This window comes from Rhinoderma darwinii, chromosome 7 (genome assembly GCF_050947455.1).
Source record: "Rhinoderma darwinii isolate aRhiDar2 chromosome 7, aRhiDar2.hap1, whole genome shotgun sequence".
In the NCBI taxonomy this organism is placed as follows: Eukaryota; Metazoa; Chordata; class Amphibia; order Anura; family Rhinodermatidae; genus Rhinoderma; species Rhinoderma darwinii.
Window position 1 is genome coordinate 53,468,374 of NC_134693.1, and position 15,694 is coordinate 53,484,067.

The 15,694-nt window shown below is 42.2% G+C and overlaps 1 protein-coding gene across 1 annotated transcript in view; it reads right to left on the bottom strand.

Annotated features, from left to right (window-relative positions):
• Nucleotides 1–1,013: 1,013 nt before the first annotated feature.
• The window catches only part of SLC25A24 (solute carrier family 25 member 24), a 49,019-nt gene continuing 34,338 nt past the window's right edge, over nucleotides 1,014–15,694 (bottom strand). Inside the window, exons 7-10 of the mRNA XM_075833372.1 lie at nucleotides 9,880–9,987; nucleotides 7,794–7,961; nucleotides 6,734–6,884; nucleotides 1,014–4,097 (exon numbers count right to left, since the gene is read on the bottom strand). Coding sequence (XP_075689487.1) covers nucleotides 3,922–4,097; nucleotides 6,734–6,884; nucleotides 7,794–7,961; nucleotides 9,880–9,987 — 603 coding nt within the window. The 3' untranslated portion in view covers nucleotides 1,014–3,921. The remainder of the gene's footprint in view (nucleotides 4,098–6,733; nucleotides 6,885–7,793; nucleotides 7,962–9,879; nucleotides 9,988–15,694) is intronic.

Below are 15,694 nucleotides of genomic sequence, written 5' to 3' on the forward strand. Positions count from 1 at the left end.
TAAAGGGTTAAGAAACTTTCTAAATGTGGTTTTGAATACTTTGAGGGGTGCAGTTTTTAAAATGGGGTGATTTATGGGGGTCTGTAAAGTATGGGCCCCATTAAGCCACTTTAGAACTGAACTGGTCCCTGAAAAAATAGCCTTTTGAAATTTTCTTGAAATTGTTGCTAAAGTTATAAGGGTATGTGCACACACAAAATCAAAAACGTCTGAAAATACGTAGCTGTTTTCAAGGGAAACCAGCTCCTGATTTTCAGAAGTTTTTTAAGACACTCGCGACTTTCGCTGCGTTTTTACGACCGTTTTTTTAAGCTGTTTTTCGATAGAGTCAATGAAAAACGGCTCCAAAAATGGCCCAAGAAGGGACATATACTTTTTCGCGGACGTCTTTTTATGTGCCGGTTTGGAAAACGAGGCGTAAAAAAAACGCCCCGTCGCAGCAGAAGGCCGTATTTCCCATTGAAATCAATGGGCAGATGTTTGTAGGCGTTCTGCTTCCATTTTTTCAGGCATTGTTCATAGCGTAAACGCCCCGGAAAACACTACGTGCGCACATGCCCTAAGCCTTGTAACGTCCTACAAAAATAAAAGGATATTCAAAAAACAATACCAATCTAAAGTAGACATATGGGAAATGTTAACTGGTAACGATTTTGTGTGGTATTACTATCTGTTTTACAAGCAGATGCATTTAAATGTATAAAAATGCACATTTTTGCAATTTTTCACTACATTTTGGTGTTTTTCACAATTAAATACTGAATGCAACGACCAAATTTTACCACTAACATAAAGTTCAATGTGTCACGAGAAAACAATTCTCAGAATCACTTGGATAGGAAAAATTATTCCAAAGTTATTACCAGATAAAGTAACATGTCAGATTTGAAAAATTAGGCTCTCTGTCAGGAAGGTCAAAACTGACCGCAGCGGGAAGGGGTTAAAAATCTGTTAATCTTGTTTAGAAATGTGCAAAAATTTAACACAAATTAGTGAAGAATTTACACTGAAGATTCTTTAATAAGAATATTTTATTCATCAATTCAGTTTTTTTTTCGTGTGGATACTCAGCAAAGTAATGCATTTAGTTTATTTTTACTGTAAACAAGAACCAGTAGGCTAGACACATACAGACTACACCCTGCTCCTCACACTCCAAACAAAAATTATTTTAGAAATTAAAAAGAAAGAAAACTTTGCACAATCTGTAAGGGCATATTCACATGCGATAGATTTGTTGCAGAGATTTCTGCAACTGTCCCATACATCTGAATAGGGTTTGCATAAATTCATGCACATGATGCAGAAACAACCTAATACACAAGTCTGATAGGATTTTTAGTTGCATACATTTCTGCAACAAATCTGCTGTGTGTGAATATACTCTTAGATCTTCTTATCCCTCATGCTTCTGTGTGACAACTAGGCCTCTGTAAAACGTGAACGTGTCATCCAACCATTAAGGACACAATCAGGGAGAGTCATGAAAACTAACAGCAAAACGGTCTTAGCATAGCAACCAATCACAGGTTTCATTTTTTTTTTCTAGTACGCTTGAAAAATGAAAGCTGCACTGTGATTGGTTGCTATAGACAGCTTAGATGTTCGTTTTCCTGAATCTCCGCCATTGTCACTTTTTCTACTTCTTACAAGATTAAGGGCTTCGGGGAAACTGCTACAATCTTGTACAACCCATATAAAAAATTAAAAAAAAGAGACCAAAGGCACTGACGGTCTGAAGGTTTCATATCGAATACATAAATCTATGGTTAATATTTTGGTCACATCACAAAGAGCTAAACAGATAAAGTGGAAAGAAAAAGAAGAGATATATAGTGGTAAGAGAATTTGGTTCCCAAATAGTTAAATACTTAAAGGATATCCACCCAAACGAACTATTAAAAATAAGAGATTAGAGTAGCAGCTTAGTATGTTTTTTTTTTTCTTTACGTAACTATATGTTCTGTTGTGGCAGCCATTTCTAAAATAGCGCAGCATTATTGTTTGTAATTTTTTAATTTGCTAGTGAAGATAACCAGTCACTTTGCTACTGGCAGTATGGTACATGCTGACAAAATGACAGCTGACCTTCCGTTTCGGAGAAGAAAAAAAAAAAAAAAAAAAGCACCTAATAGTGGCCCTGAAAACTTATTTACTTCTACAGCCCATGGTCCAATGATATATTTTTAAGATATGCTAGGAGTCTATGAGAGAGTTAACACAGAGTTTTTTGACAAGTTTTTCAACGCGGAAACCCCGCCGCAAAACGCGCAAAAAAATGTCCAAAAATGCCTCCCATTGATTTCAATGGGAGGCGGTGGCACTTTTTTTCCCGCGTGCGGAAATCCGGCTCCCGAGACAAAGAGGGGACATGCCCTATCTTCAGGCGTTTACGCCTCTGACCTCCCATTGACATCAATGGGAGGCAGAGAAAGCGTATTTTGCGGCGTTTTATGGCCGCGGCGCTCAATGGCCAACACGGCACGAATATCCGCGTGCAAGTAAACTCTGTGTGAACCCAGCCTTACAGTTACAGTAATCTTGCTCTAAACATATGTATAATACAATACTACAGAAACTGTATCATTGACTTAGAAAGAAGAGGAAATCTGGAAGACTGAGGAATATCTCAACAATTCTCCTGTATGACATGATTAGAATACATGATATAGTCTACATATCATGCATAGATTGTCATTTTCCATAAAATACATTCAATATATACAGTAGTAAAATAAAACAGGTCTTGTACGCTGTTAAACTATACTAATGATTGTTCAAGAGTTAGGAGTATTAATACAGGTATAATTTTCCATATTACTATCCTGCTGGTCTTGTGAGGATGGACGGTAGACTAACAGGCTGGCTATCAATATCATACGAAATCATTATAGCATTGTGAATCGTGTAGAGAAGAGGTTTTTACGGTTTGGCTTTTTTTTTCTATAATAAAAAGCACCAGCACAGACTAGCAGTTATGATTTATGTGGATTTCTTCGATGCTAACCTACAAAGAAACTTAACTTAAAGCAAACCTGTCCCATTAAAAATGCTATGCGATCAGTGGGCAGCCAATTATAGAGCAGGAGGAGCTAAGAAAATGAATAATATTTTTGTGAATTTAATAATAGTTTTGTGAAAAAGTATAATTAATAATTTATTGGATTAAAATCTGATCATTCGGGACTGGAGTTCGGAGGGCGGCCATACTCAGTGATTGACAGCTATCTGATGGTCTTCCTGTAAGAGAGTGTGTATACAATCATTAAGTAGGACCACCCAATGGACTTGAAAGCTTAGAATGAGCAGGTATTAAAGTAATAAACTACAAGTTGTATTGAATATTTCCATACAAAAGTATATATTTCACTCTGCGGAGCTCCTTTGGCTTTATAATATGATGCTCAAAGTCAGAGCAGCATGTTCTATGTGACAGGTTCCCTTTAACATGCAGAAGTAATTGTGACATTGTAATCTATTTTGTGACTATTCAAGCCGAGGGACACCCTCGGTCAAGTGCATTTTTGGCATCAGCTAATATATATTGCAATTTTCCAACAATGTAATACAATGCATATATGTTTTACAGCATAAAAAAAAACAAACATAACTAAAAAAAACGAAGCTATACAAAACTCCAATAAAAAAAAGTAAAAAAACAACTTGTTTGGGGTACCAAAATGTTTCAGAATCTTTATAAATTTGGCCGAAACAAAGATTGGAAATGACCGGCTGAAATAATACCCGCGGCCGTAAACACGATATAGACTGGCAATGGCTCAATAGGTCCAGAGGCTCTTATCATGGAGAAACGTTCCAGCAGTCAAATTCATATCCTCTTCACCAAGGGAATCACACAGGCACACGTATACACACACACACTGGAGTTCCTGAGTGGAAAATCTTGGCAGCTCAATATTTCTAGATCCCAAGCCGAATCTTCATTTTCTCATACACCACGTAGCTGATACTGACTGCCGGAAGAACTTTCAAGAAATTTGGAGCAATTCCTCTGTAGAGACCTAGGAAACCTTCTTTAGCTATAATTTTGCGGAAGAGGCCTCCCATGCTAAGCTGAGGAGCACCCTCTATTGAAGCTGAAAAAGAATAAAGATATGACAAAAAATTATGAACCACTAATCGCTTAAAAAGTTTTGCTGTATTTTGCGGTTGAGGTGGCAAGACTATAATATACAAATAAATGCATAGCATCGCAAGGAAGTCTCAGGGGTCAGTGTAGGGTTACTAAGTAGCCAGATGACATAAAAATTTACGGCAAGGGGATGTCGTGAAGAGATCTAGGCCATTGCTTTTCTATGTAAAGGGATGCTTCATTTTATATTATTTTTTTGATTACCTGAAACGGTTCAGTCATTGTGAAGATCAATTTGATTAACATGGTCTATATTGTCTGCAAAATGTAAAGTCTAGCATCTATGCGATAGATTATATTTCTTTGCAATTTTCGCTTATTGATCAGTTTATACAATATACCGTATTTTTCGGACTATAAGACTGACTTTTTAGCAAGAATAAATCTTGCTAAAAAGTTCCTGCGTCTTATAGTCCGCAGACATGGGGCCCAGCTGCGCCAGACCACCCTGACCGCTTCCTTAACCCCTTCCCGACCCATGACGTGTTGGCACATCATGGAGTGGGGGGGGGATGATGTTTGGAGCAGGCTCACACGCGGAGCCCGCTCAATACACTGCAGAGGTCAGATGTGTTTTACAGCCAACGCTCTGCTCCAGCGGCCAGGAACAGTGGTCGCACTGTTCCTGGCCATTTGACTAGTAAAATGCCACAGTCAATAGTGACCGCGGAATTTAAACCCTTAGGAGGGGGACGGCCCCCTTGGACAGCCCAACGACCCCGCAACGCGATCGGGGGCGACAATAGTTGTCATGGCAGCCCGGTGGGGCCTAATGAAGGCACCCTAGGTCTGCCTCTGCTAAGCCAAGCCTCCAGCAGGGCTTAGTAGAGGCCTGTAAAAATGACAATGCATTGTACCCTAGGAGAACTAATCAAACGTGTTGAAAAAAATAAAAAGTTATATACATTTTCAGGAGTGTAAAAAAAAAAATCCCCCTTTTCCCCAAGCACAATGTAAAAAATTGGTATCGCTGTGACCGTAAAAGCCGAACTATTACAATATACCATTATTTAACTCGAACAAATAATGGCGTAACAAAAATAATTGAAAACACCAGAATCGTTGTTTTTTGGTCACCTTAGCGCTAAAAAAAAATAAATTAATGAAAGTGATCAAAAAATCGTATGTCCAAAAAACTTGTGCCAATAAAAACTACAGCTCGCCCCGCAAAAATAAGCTCCAACACCGCTGAATAGATGAAAAAATATTAAAGTTATGGCTCTCCGAATGTGGTAAAATATGAAATATTTTTTTCCCATTTTCTGTTGTCTGAAACCTGAATGCATCTTATAGTCAGGTGCATTTTATAGTCCGAAAAATATCCCTTTCATCAAACCCCTGCTTCTTACAAACCTACAAGTGGAGTAATACATGACTGAAGGATAAGACTACACAGAGGGTTTGTAGTCTGTAATCATGGCAACACATAGGTCTGCAATGAAAATCTATGTGTCAAAGAGAAGGATAATTAAATTTAAAAGTCTCCTCTGACATCTACTGCCTAGGGCATATGGAAACGGGTTATCTAGATAGGAAAACCCCTTTAAAGAGGCTCTGTCACCAGATTTTGCAACCCCTATCTGCTATTGCAGCAGATAGGCGCTGCAATGTAGATTACAGTAACGTTTTTATTTTTAAAAAACTAGCATTTTTGCCCAAGTTATGACCATTTTTGTAGTTATGCAAATGAGGCTTGCAAAAGTCCAAGTGGGTGTGTTTAAAAGTAAAAGTCCAAGTGGGCGTGTATTATGTGCGTACATCGGGGCGTTTTTAATACTTTTACTAGCTGGGCGTTCTGATGAGAAGTATCATCCACTTCTCTTCAGAACGCCCAGCTTCTGCCAGATCACACTGTGACGTCACTCACAGGTCCTGCATCGTGTCGGACGAGCGAGGACACATCGGCACCAGAGGCTTCAGTTGATTCTGCAGCAGCATCGGCGTTAGCAGGTAAGTCGATGTAGCTACTTACCTGCAAACGCTGATGCTGCTGCAGAATCATCTGTAGCCTCTGGTGCCGATGTGTCCTCGCTCGTCTGACACGATGTAATCTACATTGCAGCGCCGATCTGCTGCAATAGCAGATAGGGGTTGCAAAATCTGGTGACAGAGCCTCTTTAACTTATGCCAGGATCTCAAAGCGTAGTGAGCTGGTGCAATCCAATGATAGAGGCAGCAGCGAGGATATCAAGTCTCCTTCAGTTGCTTTGTGATTGTCAGTAAAACACAAGAGCCATTTAAAAGCAGTCTGTAGTTTACCTATGGAGCAGCAGAAAAAGGCTCCTGTATTTGCGGACGGAGTGCGGGGAAGCTGCTGGGATCTTTAATTTCCTTATTCGACTCCTGCTCATAAAGGCAGCAACTCCAACAATAGATGTATACACTATTAGAAAATTGCTATACATGTAATTACCTCACATACTAGACTATAAATCACCTTTTTCTTACCAAAGGTGAACCTACGCTTTAAGATTGTGAAGCTGTGTGAAGCAGCAAGCACATTTGAACACTAGTGAAAAACGGTTATTTCATTATTATTCAGATTGTGTTTCTACAATACACGAGTTTGAGTTTGCTTACCTTGAGCTTGCATTCTAGTCCTGATAAGGGCTAATGGATAACTAGCCAGTTGGCCACAGGTACTGGAAGCAGTGCCACAGCCCAGAAGAACCAACACCCCTGGGTTGGCAGAGTCTGTTGCATATTTCTGAAGCCAGGCGTTCTTAAGGGTCTACCAGAGGAGACAGAAGCATCCAAATTGTTACTTCCTAGCAAAACCAACAATGCTCACTGACAATAATTTCATCTTTAGGGTATGTTCACACGCAGTAGAAAAATACATCTGAAATTACCAAGCTGTTTTCGCTTGAAAACAGCTCCTGATTTTCAGACGTTTAAAAACTCTAGTTTTTTGCGGCGTATTTTACGGACGTTATTGGAGCCGTTTTCCAATGGAGTCAATTAAAAACGGCTCCAAAAACGGCCCAAGAAGTGACAGGCACTTCTTTGACGCAGGCGTCTTTTTACGTGCCGTCTTTTGACAGCGACGCGTAAAATTACACCTCGTGGGAACAGAACACCGTAAAACCCATTGAAAGCATATGCATGTTTATAGGTGTAATGGAGCAGTTTTTTCAGGCGTATTTCGATTCGTAAAACGCCCGAATTACGTCTGAAATCAGTGCGTGTGAACATACCCTAAGTGCAGTTGCAGACGACGGAGTACCACTCGGGACTATTTTCACAGCATCTGAGTGGCACCCGATGGTTTTCACCGACCCATTCACTTCACTTCACAGTCCTATCTTTCCAAGGATCACTGACGGGACCCGGCCAATGCACACGGTCGTGTGATGAGGCATAAAAGTTAGAAAGCCATAAGGCTTGCTTACAGTTGTATGCATAGAGCAACAAAACTGATCAAAAATCTGAAAAGTCAGGAAACATTGGGATGGTTCACAGTATTAAGCAGTAATATTAAACTTCTTCAATATCAATATATTTGTTACATAATCATATAATTCTCCAGACTTGTGTAGAGCTGTGGAACAAGCTATGGCTAGGTTAAAAGTGGGAACAAAGACATGATAACTAACGCAAAATCAGTAGCGATGCGGCAGCATAAAAGAAGAAAGGTTACCTCATAGATGGCAAGGTCAATGCCAGCATAAGGAATAATACCCAGTATGTTGGGTACATATCCTTTATAAAAGGCCCGCGCGCCTTCTTTTTTCAGAATCTGCTTAGCACAGTCAAACATTCCATTATATTGTCCGGTCCTTGCTACTGCCAAACGTGTCTTCATAACCTAAAAGACACCACAGGAATAAAGAATAAATAAAGCACAATAAAAACGGATGAAGTTCATTTGTAAATTTTTTGCCACACACTGCCCTCTGTAGGTAATGCCGACACAGCCGCCCGTAGGCAACGCCGACACAGCCGCCCGTAGGTAACGCCGACACAGCCGCCCGTAGGTAACGCCGACACAGCCGCCCGTAGGTAACGCCGACACAGCCGCCCGTAGGTAACGCCGACACAGCCGCCCGTAGGTAGCGCCGACACAGCCCCCCGTAGGTAGCGCCGACACAGCCCCCCGTAGGTAGCGCCGACACAGCCCCCCGTAGGTAGCGCCGACACAGCCCCCCGTAGGTAGCGCCGACACAGCCCCCCGTAGGTAGCGCCGACACAGCCCCCCGTAGGTAGCGCCGGCACAGCCCCCCCGTAGGTAGCGCCGACACAGCCCCCCGTAGGTAGTGTCCACACAGCCCCCTTTAGGTAATGCCACACAGCCCCCTTTAGGTAATGCCACACAGCCCCCTTTAGGTAATGCCACACAGCCCCCTTTAGGTAATGCCACACAGCCCCCTTTAGGTAATGCCACACAGCCCCCTTTAGGTAATGCCACACAGCCCCCTTTAGGTAATGCCACACAGCCCCCTTTAGGTAATGCCACACAGCCCCCTTTAGGTAATGCCACACAGCCCCCTTTAGGTAATGCCACACAGCCCCCTTTAGGTAATGCCACACAGCAGCATAGATGGCACCCCCCTTACCTTTCTGTAGATAGCACCACTGTTCCAGGAGAAGTCCCTGACTTCAATGTCCATATATGGGCAGTGAAGTCAGGGACTTCTCCTGGAGTGGAAACACCGGCGACAGTGCCAGGAATTCCGCTTCAGAAGTCCCTGACATCACTGTGACCTGTATGAACAGTGAAGTCAGGGACTTCTCCTGCAGCGGAATCCCCAATCCCCGGCCACTGCGTTGCCGAAGCTCCTACAGGGAGCAAAAAAATACCCTCCTCCTCCCCACATGCACTTCGCACTGTGAGGAGGAGACAGCGAGCGAGCGACAGAAGACACGGCCGTCACTCGGAACACATTCGAGTGATGGCCGTGTATTACCAGGCCCCATAGACTTCTATGGGAGCCGGGCAGCCAGGAGAACGGCCGAAAATAGGGCATGTCCCATTTTTTGACAGCCCAGTTTCTCGAGCCGTCAAAAAAATCAGTCGTGTGAATAGCCCAATTTGGGGGTCTATTGTTCCTACTGCAGGCGTGTGACGGCCGTTTTCTGAACGGCCGGGAAAACCTGTCGTGTGAATAGGGCCTTACACACAGAGTTCTGTCATCTCACGGAGCAAAAAACCCAGACATTAGTACACACAGCACAGTAAATCTTTGCAGGTACTGATCTGCAAGGACCTTCTTGCCACACCCCCTCCTATGTACAGAGCAAGAAGAGCAGGCTCAACAAAATTAACCCCTGCCTCTCCACACCTCTGTCTGGTGAGTTCAGGGGAGGGTGAGATCACTATAGCTGCCAATATCTTGTATTTCTGTGGCTGGCATTGTAGTGAGGCACTGTGGCTAGCATTGTAGTGAGGCAATGTGGCTGGCATTTTATTGGGGCACGCTATTGTCAAAATTTTACCCAGGAAATGTACAGTTATGCAAAACCTTTTTTTTCTCCTTTATGCTACAATTTATGGGCGCGTTGTATGGTCCAGTGCGTCCTGTAGTGCGAAAAATACGGTACATTTGCTGGCAGCAGTAACACCCTTGAATCTGTCTGGATAATGTAGGTCCCAGTATTGCACATATGGACATTGTATATTTTCACCAGGAAGGATGGGGGTAAATACTTTTTATTAGTATCGTCGAGCCTTTAATTACAAGCACAGAAAATATACAATACTTCAGTATGACAAGAAACTCCAATACCTCCATAGGGTATATTGATGTCTGCGCTGTTGCTCCAGCCAGAGACCCAGCAATAAATCGTTGTGCTGTGCCCAACTTGCCACTCTCTGAGGTGAACATCTTCTTGTACTACAAAAAAAAAAAAGTTGTCTTGGAATTGCAAGTCATATATTGTAGAATATTCATTATAAAACAGAAAATTACATAGCCCAGAGAGGGGAAACATATGGATTACCAGCTGTTTATGTAACCACAACATACACGAGAATGAAAAGCTGAAAAATATATATGCTGCGAAATTCCCTTACGCTACCATCCTAAGGCCCAAACATGTGTTCAGCTATTAGACATTTCATATTACTGGACAAACATAAAGAGGAAAGGAAACTAATTAAAGTAATGATCCAGTTTCAGAAAATTAATGTTATTTTGTGTATAATTAAAAGCTATACAATTTTATAATATAATTTCTGTATTACTCAGTAGAAAAATTCATGGTCTAATTCCAGTAGATAAAATTCTGTCCATGGTCATGTGATGGACACACAGGTGCATGGCTCGTTTCAGTTACAGTATGTGTATCAGAGCGGTGTCTTCTAACAATCCCAGCACCTGTGTGTCCATCAAATGACCATGGACAGAATTCTATCCACTGGAAGTAAACAATGAATGTTCCTACAGAATGACAACAAGCAGAGATCTTGAAAGACATGAGGAATTAATACAGAAAATATATTGGAAACATTTTTTACTTTTAATTGTACACAAAACATTAATTTGCGAAACAGGACAACCCCTTCAACTGTTAAAGATAAAAGCCTTTTGCACACTCCTAATTTAACCATAATTTTTGCCTTGGCTTTCATAAAAACTGCTGTACTACTTTTAAAAACGACTCTACATAGTTACTAAGGCTCCATGCACACGACCGTATTTTCATCTATCAGTAAATACTGTCTGTAAATACGGATCCGTATTACATTTGTATTTGGTCCGTAAAAAAAATAAAAAATAAAAAAAAGGAGGCTACAAATTATGTCATCAACATGTTGCCTAGCAACGCCTCCGTAAATACGGACAGTTTACGTATGCACATCCGTATCCGTCCATATTTACGGAAGCTCCCATAGGCTTCTAAGGGAGAGTTCGTACTGTAATTACTGATAAGAATAGGACAGGTTCTATCTTTTTTTCAGCACGGACAGCCAGGGGCATAGCTAGGGGGGGCCAGCACCACCTCCTCCTGCACTATAATTGTACCTGTGTCGCAATGACACAGGTATAATTAGAAGCAATGAATGACCGGGCAAGTTCCACGAATTCCTTTCCACGAATGAAGCAACTGGTACCTTTTGTACCAGTGACGCTTCCGTCGATGAAAGGCGCTGACTGACTGACAGGGAAAGTCATCCTGCCCAGCCAAATCAGCGCCTTTCATAGATGCTGCGTTCAACCCCCAGGAGACCTGCGCAGAAGAGAGCAGGTCTCCATGGCTGCCGGACGGCGTGGGAGCGGGAATAAGGAGAGTTTGTTTTTTTTGTTGTTTTTTTTTTAATTGTAATAAAAGTGTGCGGCTGTATCTACAGGGGGGACGACTTTGTCTACGGGGGGGGGGGGGCCTTCATCTACAAGGGGGACTTTATCTATGGGGGGGAGCTATATACTGGGGTGGGCTATCTATGGAGCACCATATACAGGGGTGGGCTATAGCTACAGGGGTGGGCTATAGCTACAGGGGTGGGCTATATACGGGGGTGGGCTATAGCTACAGGGGGACTATATAGTATATAGCCCACCCCTGTAGATATACCACCCCTGTAGATATAGCCTACCCCTGTAGATATAGCCCACCCCTGTAGATATAGCCCACCCCTGTAGATATAGCATCCCACAAATATCTCCCCCTATAGTTCTCCACAGAAAGCCCACCCCTGTATATAGCCCCCTTGTACATATAGTCAACCCCTGTATATAGTGCTCCACAGATAGCCCACACCTGTATATAGTATATACAGGGGTGGACTATCTAGTGGAGCACTATATACAGGGGTGGACTATATGTGGAGCACTATATACAGGGGTGGGCTATCTGTGAAACACTATATACAGGGGTGGACTATATGTGGAGCATTATATACAGGGGTGGGCTATATCTACAGGGGGGCTATATACATGGTTGGGCTATCTGTGGAGCACTATATACAGGGTTGGGCTATATCTACAGGGGGGCTATATACACGGGTGGGCTATATCTACAGGGGGGCTATATACAGGGGTGGGCTATCTGTAGAGCACTATATACAGGGGTGGGCTATATCTACAGGGGGCTATATACAGGGTTGGGCTATACGTGGAGCACTATATACAGGGCTGGGCTATATCTACAGGGGGCTATATACAGGGGTGGGCTATCTGTAGAGCACTATAGGGGGGAGTTATTTGTGGGACACTATATACAGGGGTGGGCTATATGGGGGCACTATCTACAGGGGGCTCTATAGCAGGCACTATCTACAGGGGGCACAGTGTGTGTGTGGGACACGGTGTATGGTGCTATTATAATTAGAGGTGCAGTGTATGGCACTATTATATTTAGGGGTGTAGTGTGTGGTATAATGATAACTTTATATTTATTTAAAGGTGCAGAAATGTTGGTAAAGTGAGAAGCTGAAGACATGTGAGCGGCAAACTGCAGAAATGGGCTGTGACTGGGAGAAGTCATCATAGAGGTCTGGACCGGATGGAGAAAAAGAACTAGAATCTGAGACGTCACCGGTGAGTCACTTAATGTAAATGTTTATTCTGCCTCTAATCAGTAATGTAGTCCCTGTATGATCTGCAGTGAGATGATTATGATAGGATTTATTTTTGTGAAACAGCATCTCCCAGCATATCCTTACCATTGTTCAGGCCATGCTGGGAGCTGTAGTTTTACGCCGTACACACCTATACAGCAGAGGTTGCACTAAATTGAGCTGTATTTGTGCTGGTGTTGTATTTATGTACTGAGCTTGGTTCTGATGTTGTGTATAGAACCATATTGCTTGTAAGATGTACAAATGTGTTACATAAAAACCAATGACACGTCGATTGGTAGCGAAAACAAACACGGCGAGGGGGAAGGAGATGTCGGGAAATAGGTTTGGGGGGGGCGCCAAACTGACTCTTTGCCCCGGGTGCTGGAGAACCTAGCTACGCCTCTGCGGACAGCCATTAGTAAAAATACTGAAAGGTGGCCGTGGCCAATAGAAATGAATGAATCCGTAATTACTGATGAAAAATACAGTTGTGTAGACGGTCTCCTTCTCTGTCAGTCCTGACTGTGTTTGATCAATATGAACAAATAAAGAGCTACTCACAAAACTAAATAGGTGGGCATGCAATGCATTCAGGTCTTCAGACCCTTTCAATTTCTTCACATTTTGTCATGTTGAAGCCTTGTGCTAAAATAAATTACAATTTTATCCCCATCATTCTGCACTCAGTGCCCCATAACGATAAAGTGAAAACAGAATGTTAGTAATCTTTGCTAATTTATTGAAAAGAAAAAACTAAGAATGTTGCATTGACAAATATTCAGACCCTTTACTCAGTACTTAGTTGAAGCACCATTGGCACCGATAACAGCCTCCAGTCTTCTTGGGTATGATGCCACAACGTTTGCAGACCTAGTATTGGGGATTTTCTGCCATTCCTTCCCTGCAGATCCCCTCAAGTTGTCAGGTTGGATGGGGCCAGTCGGTGGACAGCCATTTTGAGGTCTCTCCAGAGATGTTCGATTGGGTTCAAGTCCGGGCTCTAGCTTGTCTACTCAAGGGCATTCATAGAGTTGTCCCTAGGCCACTCCTGTGTTGTCTTGGCTGTGTGCTTAGGGTTATTGTCTTGTTGGAAGGTGAACCTTCTTCCTAGTCTGAGGTCCAGAGAACTCTGGATCAGGTTTTCATTAAGAATATCTCTGTACTTTGCTCCATTCATCTTTCCCCCAACACTGATCAGTCTCATTGCCTCAGTCGCTGAAAAACACCCCCACAGCATGATGCTGCCACCACCATGCTTCACTGTAGGGATGGTATTGGGAAGGTGATGGGCAGTGCCTGGTTTTCTCTGGACATGACGCTTAGAATTGAGGCCAAATTGTTCAATCTTGGTTTCATCAGACCACAGAATCTTATTTCTCACAGTCAGATTCCTTTAGGTGCTTTTTTTGCAAGCTCCAGGGGGGCTTTCATGTGTCTTTTTACGGAGGAGCGGCTTCTTTTTGACGACTGTGCCATAAAGCCCAAATTGGTGGAGTGCTGCAGTGATGGTTGACCGTCTGGAAATTTCTCCCATCTGCACACAGGATCTTTGTATCTCAGCCAGTGACCATTGGGTTCTTTGTAAACTCTTACCAAGGCCCTTCTCCCCCGATTACTTAGTTAGGTGGGGCGGTCAGCTCTAGGAAGAGACCTGGCTATTCCAAACTTCTTCCATTTAAGAATTATGGAGGCCAATGTGCTCATGGCAACTATCAGATTAGCAGAAATTTTTTTTGTACCCTTCTCCAGATCTGTGCCTCCACACAATCCGGTCTCTGAGCTCTACAGACCGTTCTTTCCTCCTCATGGCTTGGTTTTTGCTCTGGTATGCATGGTCAGTGGTGAGACCTTAAATAGACAGGGGTGTGTCTTTCCAAATCATGTCCAATCAAATTAATTTAACACATGTGGACTCCAATCAAGGTGTAAAAAAAATTCAAAGATGATCTAGAGAAATGGGAGGCCCCCAGATCTAAATTTCAAGTGTCATGGTAAAGGGTCTGAATACTTATGTCCATGCGAAATTTATATCCAATGCAAACATTTCTAAAATTCTGTTTTCACTTTGTCATTATGGGGTATTGAGTGCAGAATTATGGGGAAAAACAGGATTTTTTTTTAAATTTAAGCACAAGGCTTCAACATAACAAAATGTGAAAAAGTGAGAGGGTCTGAAGACTTTCCGAATGCACTGTATATGCGCCAATGGTTTGACCAATACTACCCATGGAGAGCAACAGGTTGGGTAACACTAGGGGTGGTCAATGCCCATCTTAAGAATGTAGTTTTGGCAAGTTTTCTATGGTTTACAATATAAATTAGTTGGGGTATTTTTTAAGAGAAAACTATACACCGGGATGGATTTAGCAAACAAGAGACTTTTAGGTTTGATTGGTATTGTGGGAAAGGAAGGAAGAAAAGTTCTAGTAGAACTCCATTTACTACCTTCATGCAACGCCATCTACAGGCTGCCATTGTATGGCAGAATCCATGCAGGGGAATGTATTGGTTAGGACATTAAGCCATGCTGTTGTTAACAGAGCATGGTGGTTGGATCAGTAGTACCCTCACTATAGAACTGGGCAACCAAGTACCTTTGTACTGATGTATGGCCAAGGTAGTGGTTCTTATAAATTCATCACCAGACAAATGCTTTTTTTTTCATGATGCAAAAGTGCATTTACTAAGCTAAGAAAAGTAGGTTTGTTGTATTAGTTAAACTAATCTGTAATAAGTAAATAGCGCCATACAAATTAATAAAAATAAATTTCCTCCTATAATATTTGTCTCTGAGTATAACAAACCAGCTGTAAAGAGTTTGATTCGTAATAAACGTGAATAAAATTTATAAGAAATGTACCAATGATAGAATAAGCTTGACCGGCTCGAGCGACACCCCTCAAATACTTTTGAACTAAAGTGAAGCTCAACAGTTTTTGGTTATGTTTTTTTACTTGTTTTCCTAAAATTGACACAATCCAACTTTTACCAATGCCGATATACACTAACATGAGAGTTGGTTTGAGTTTCTCTGCAAT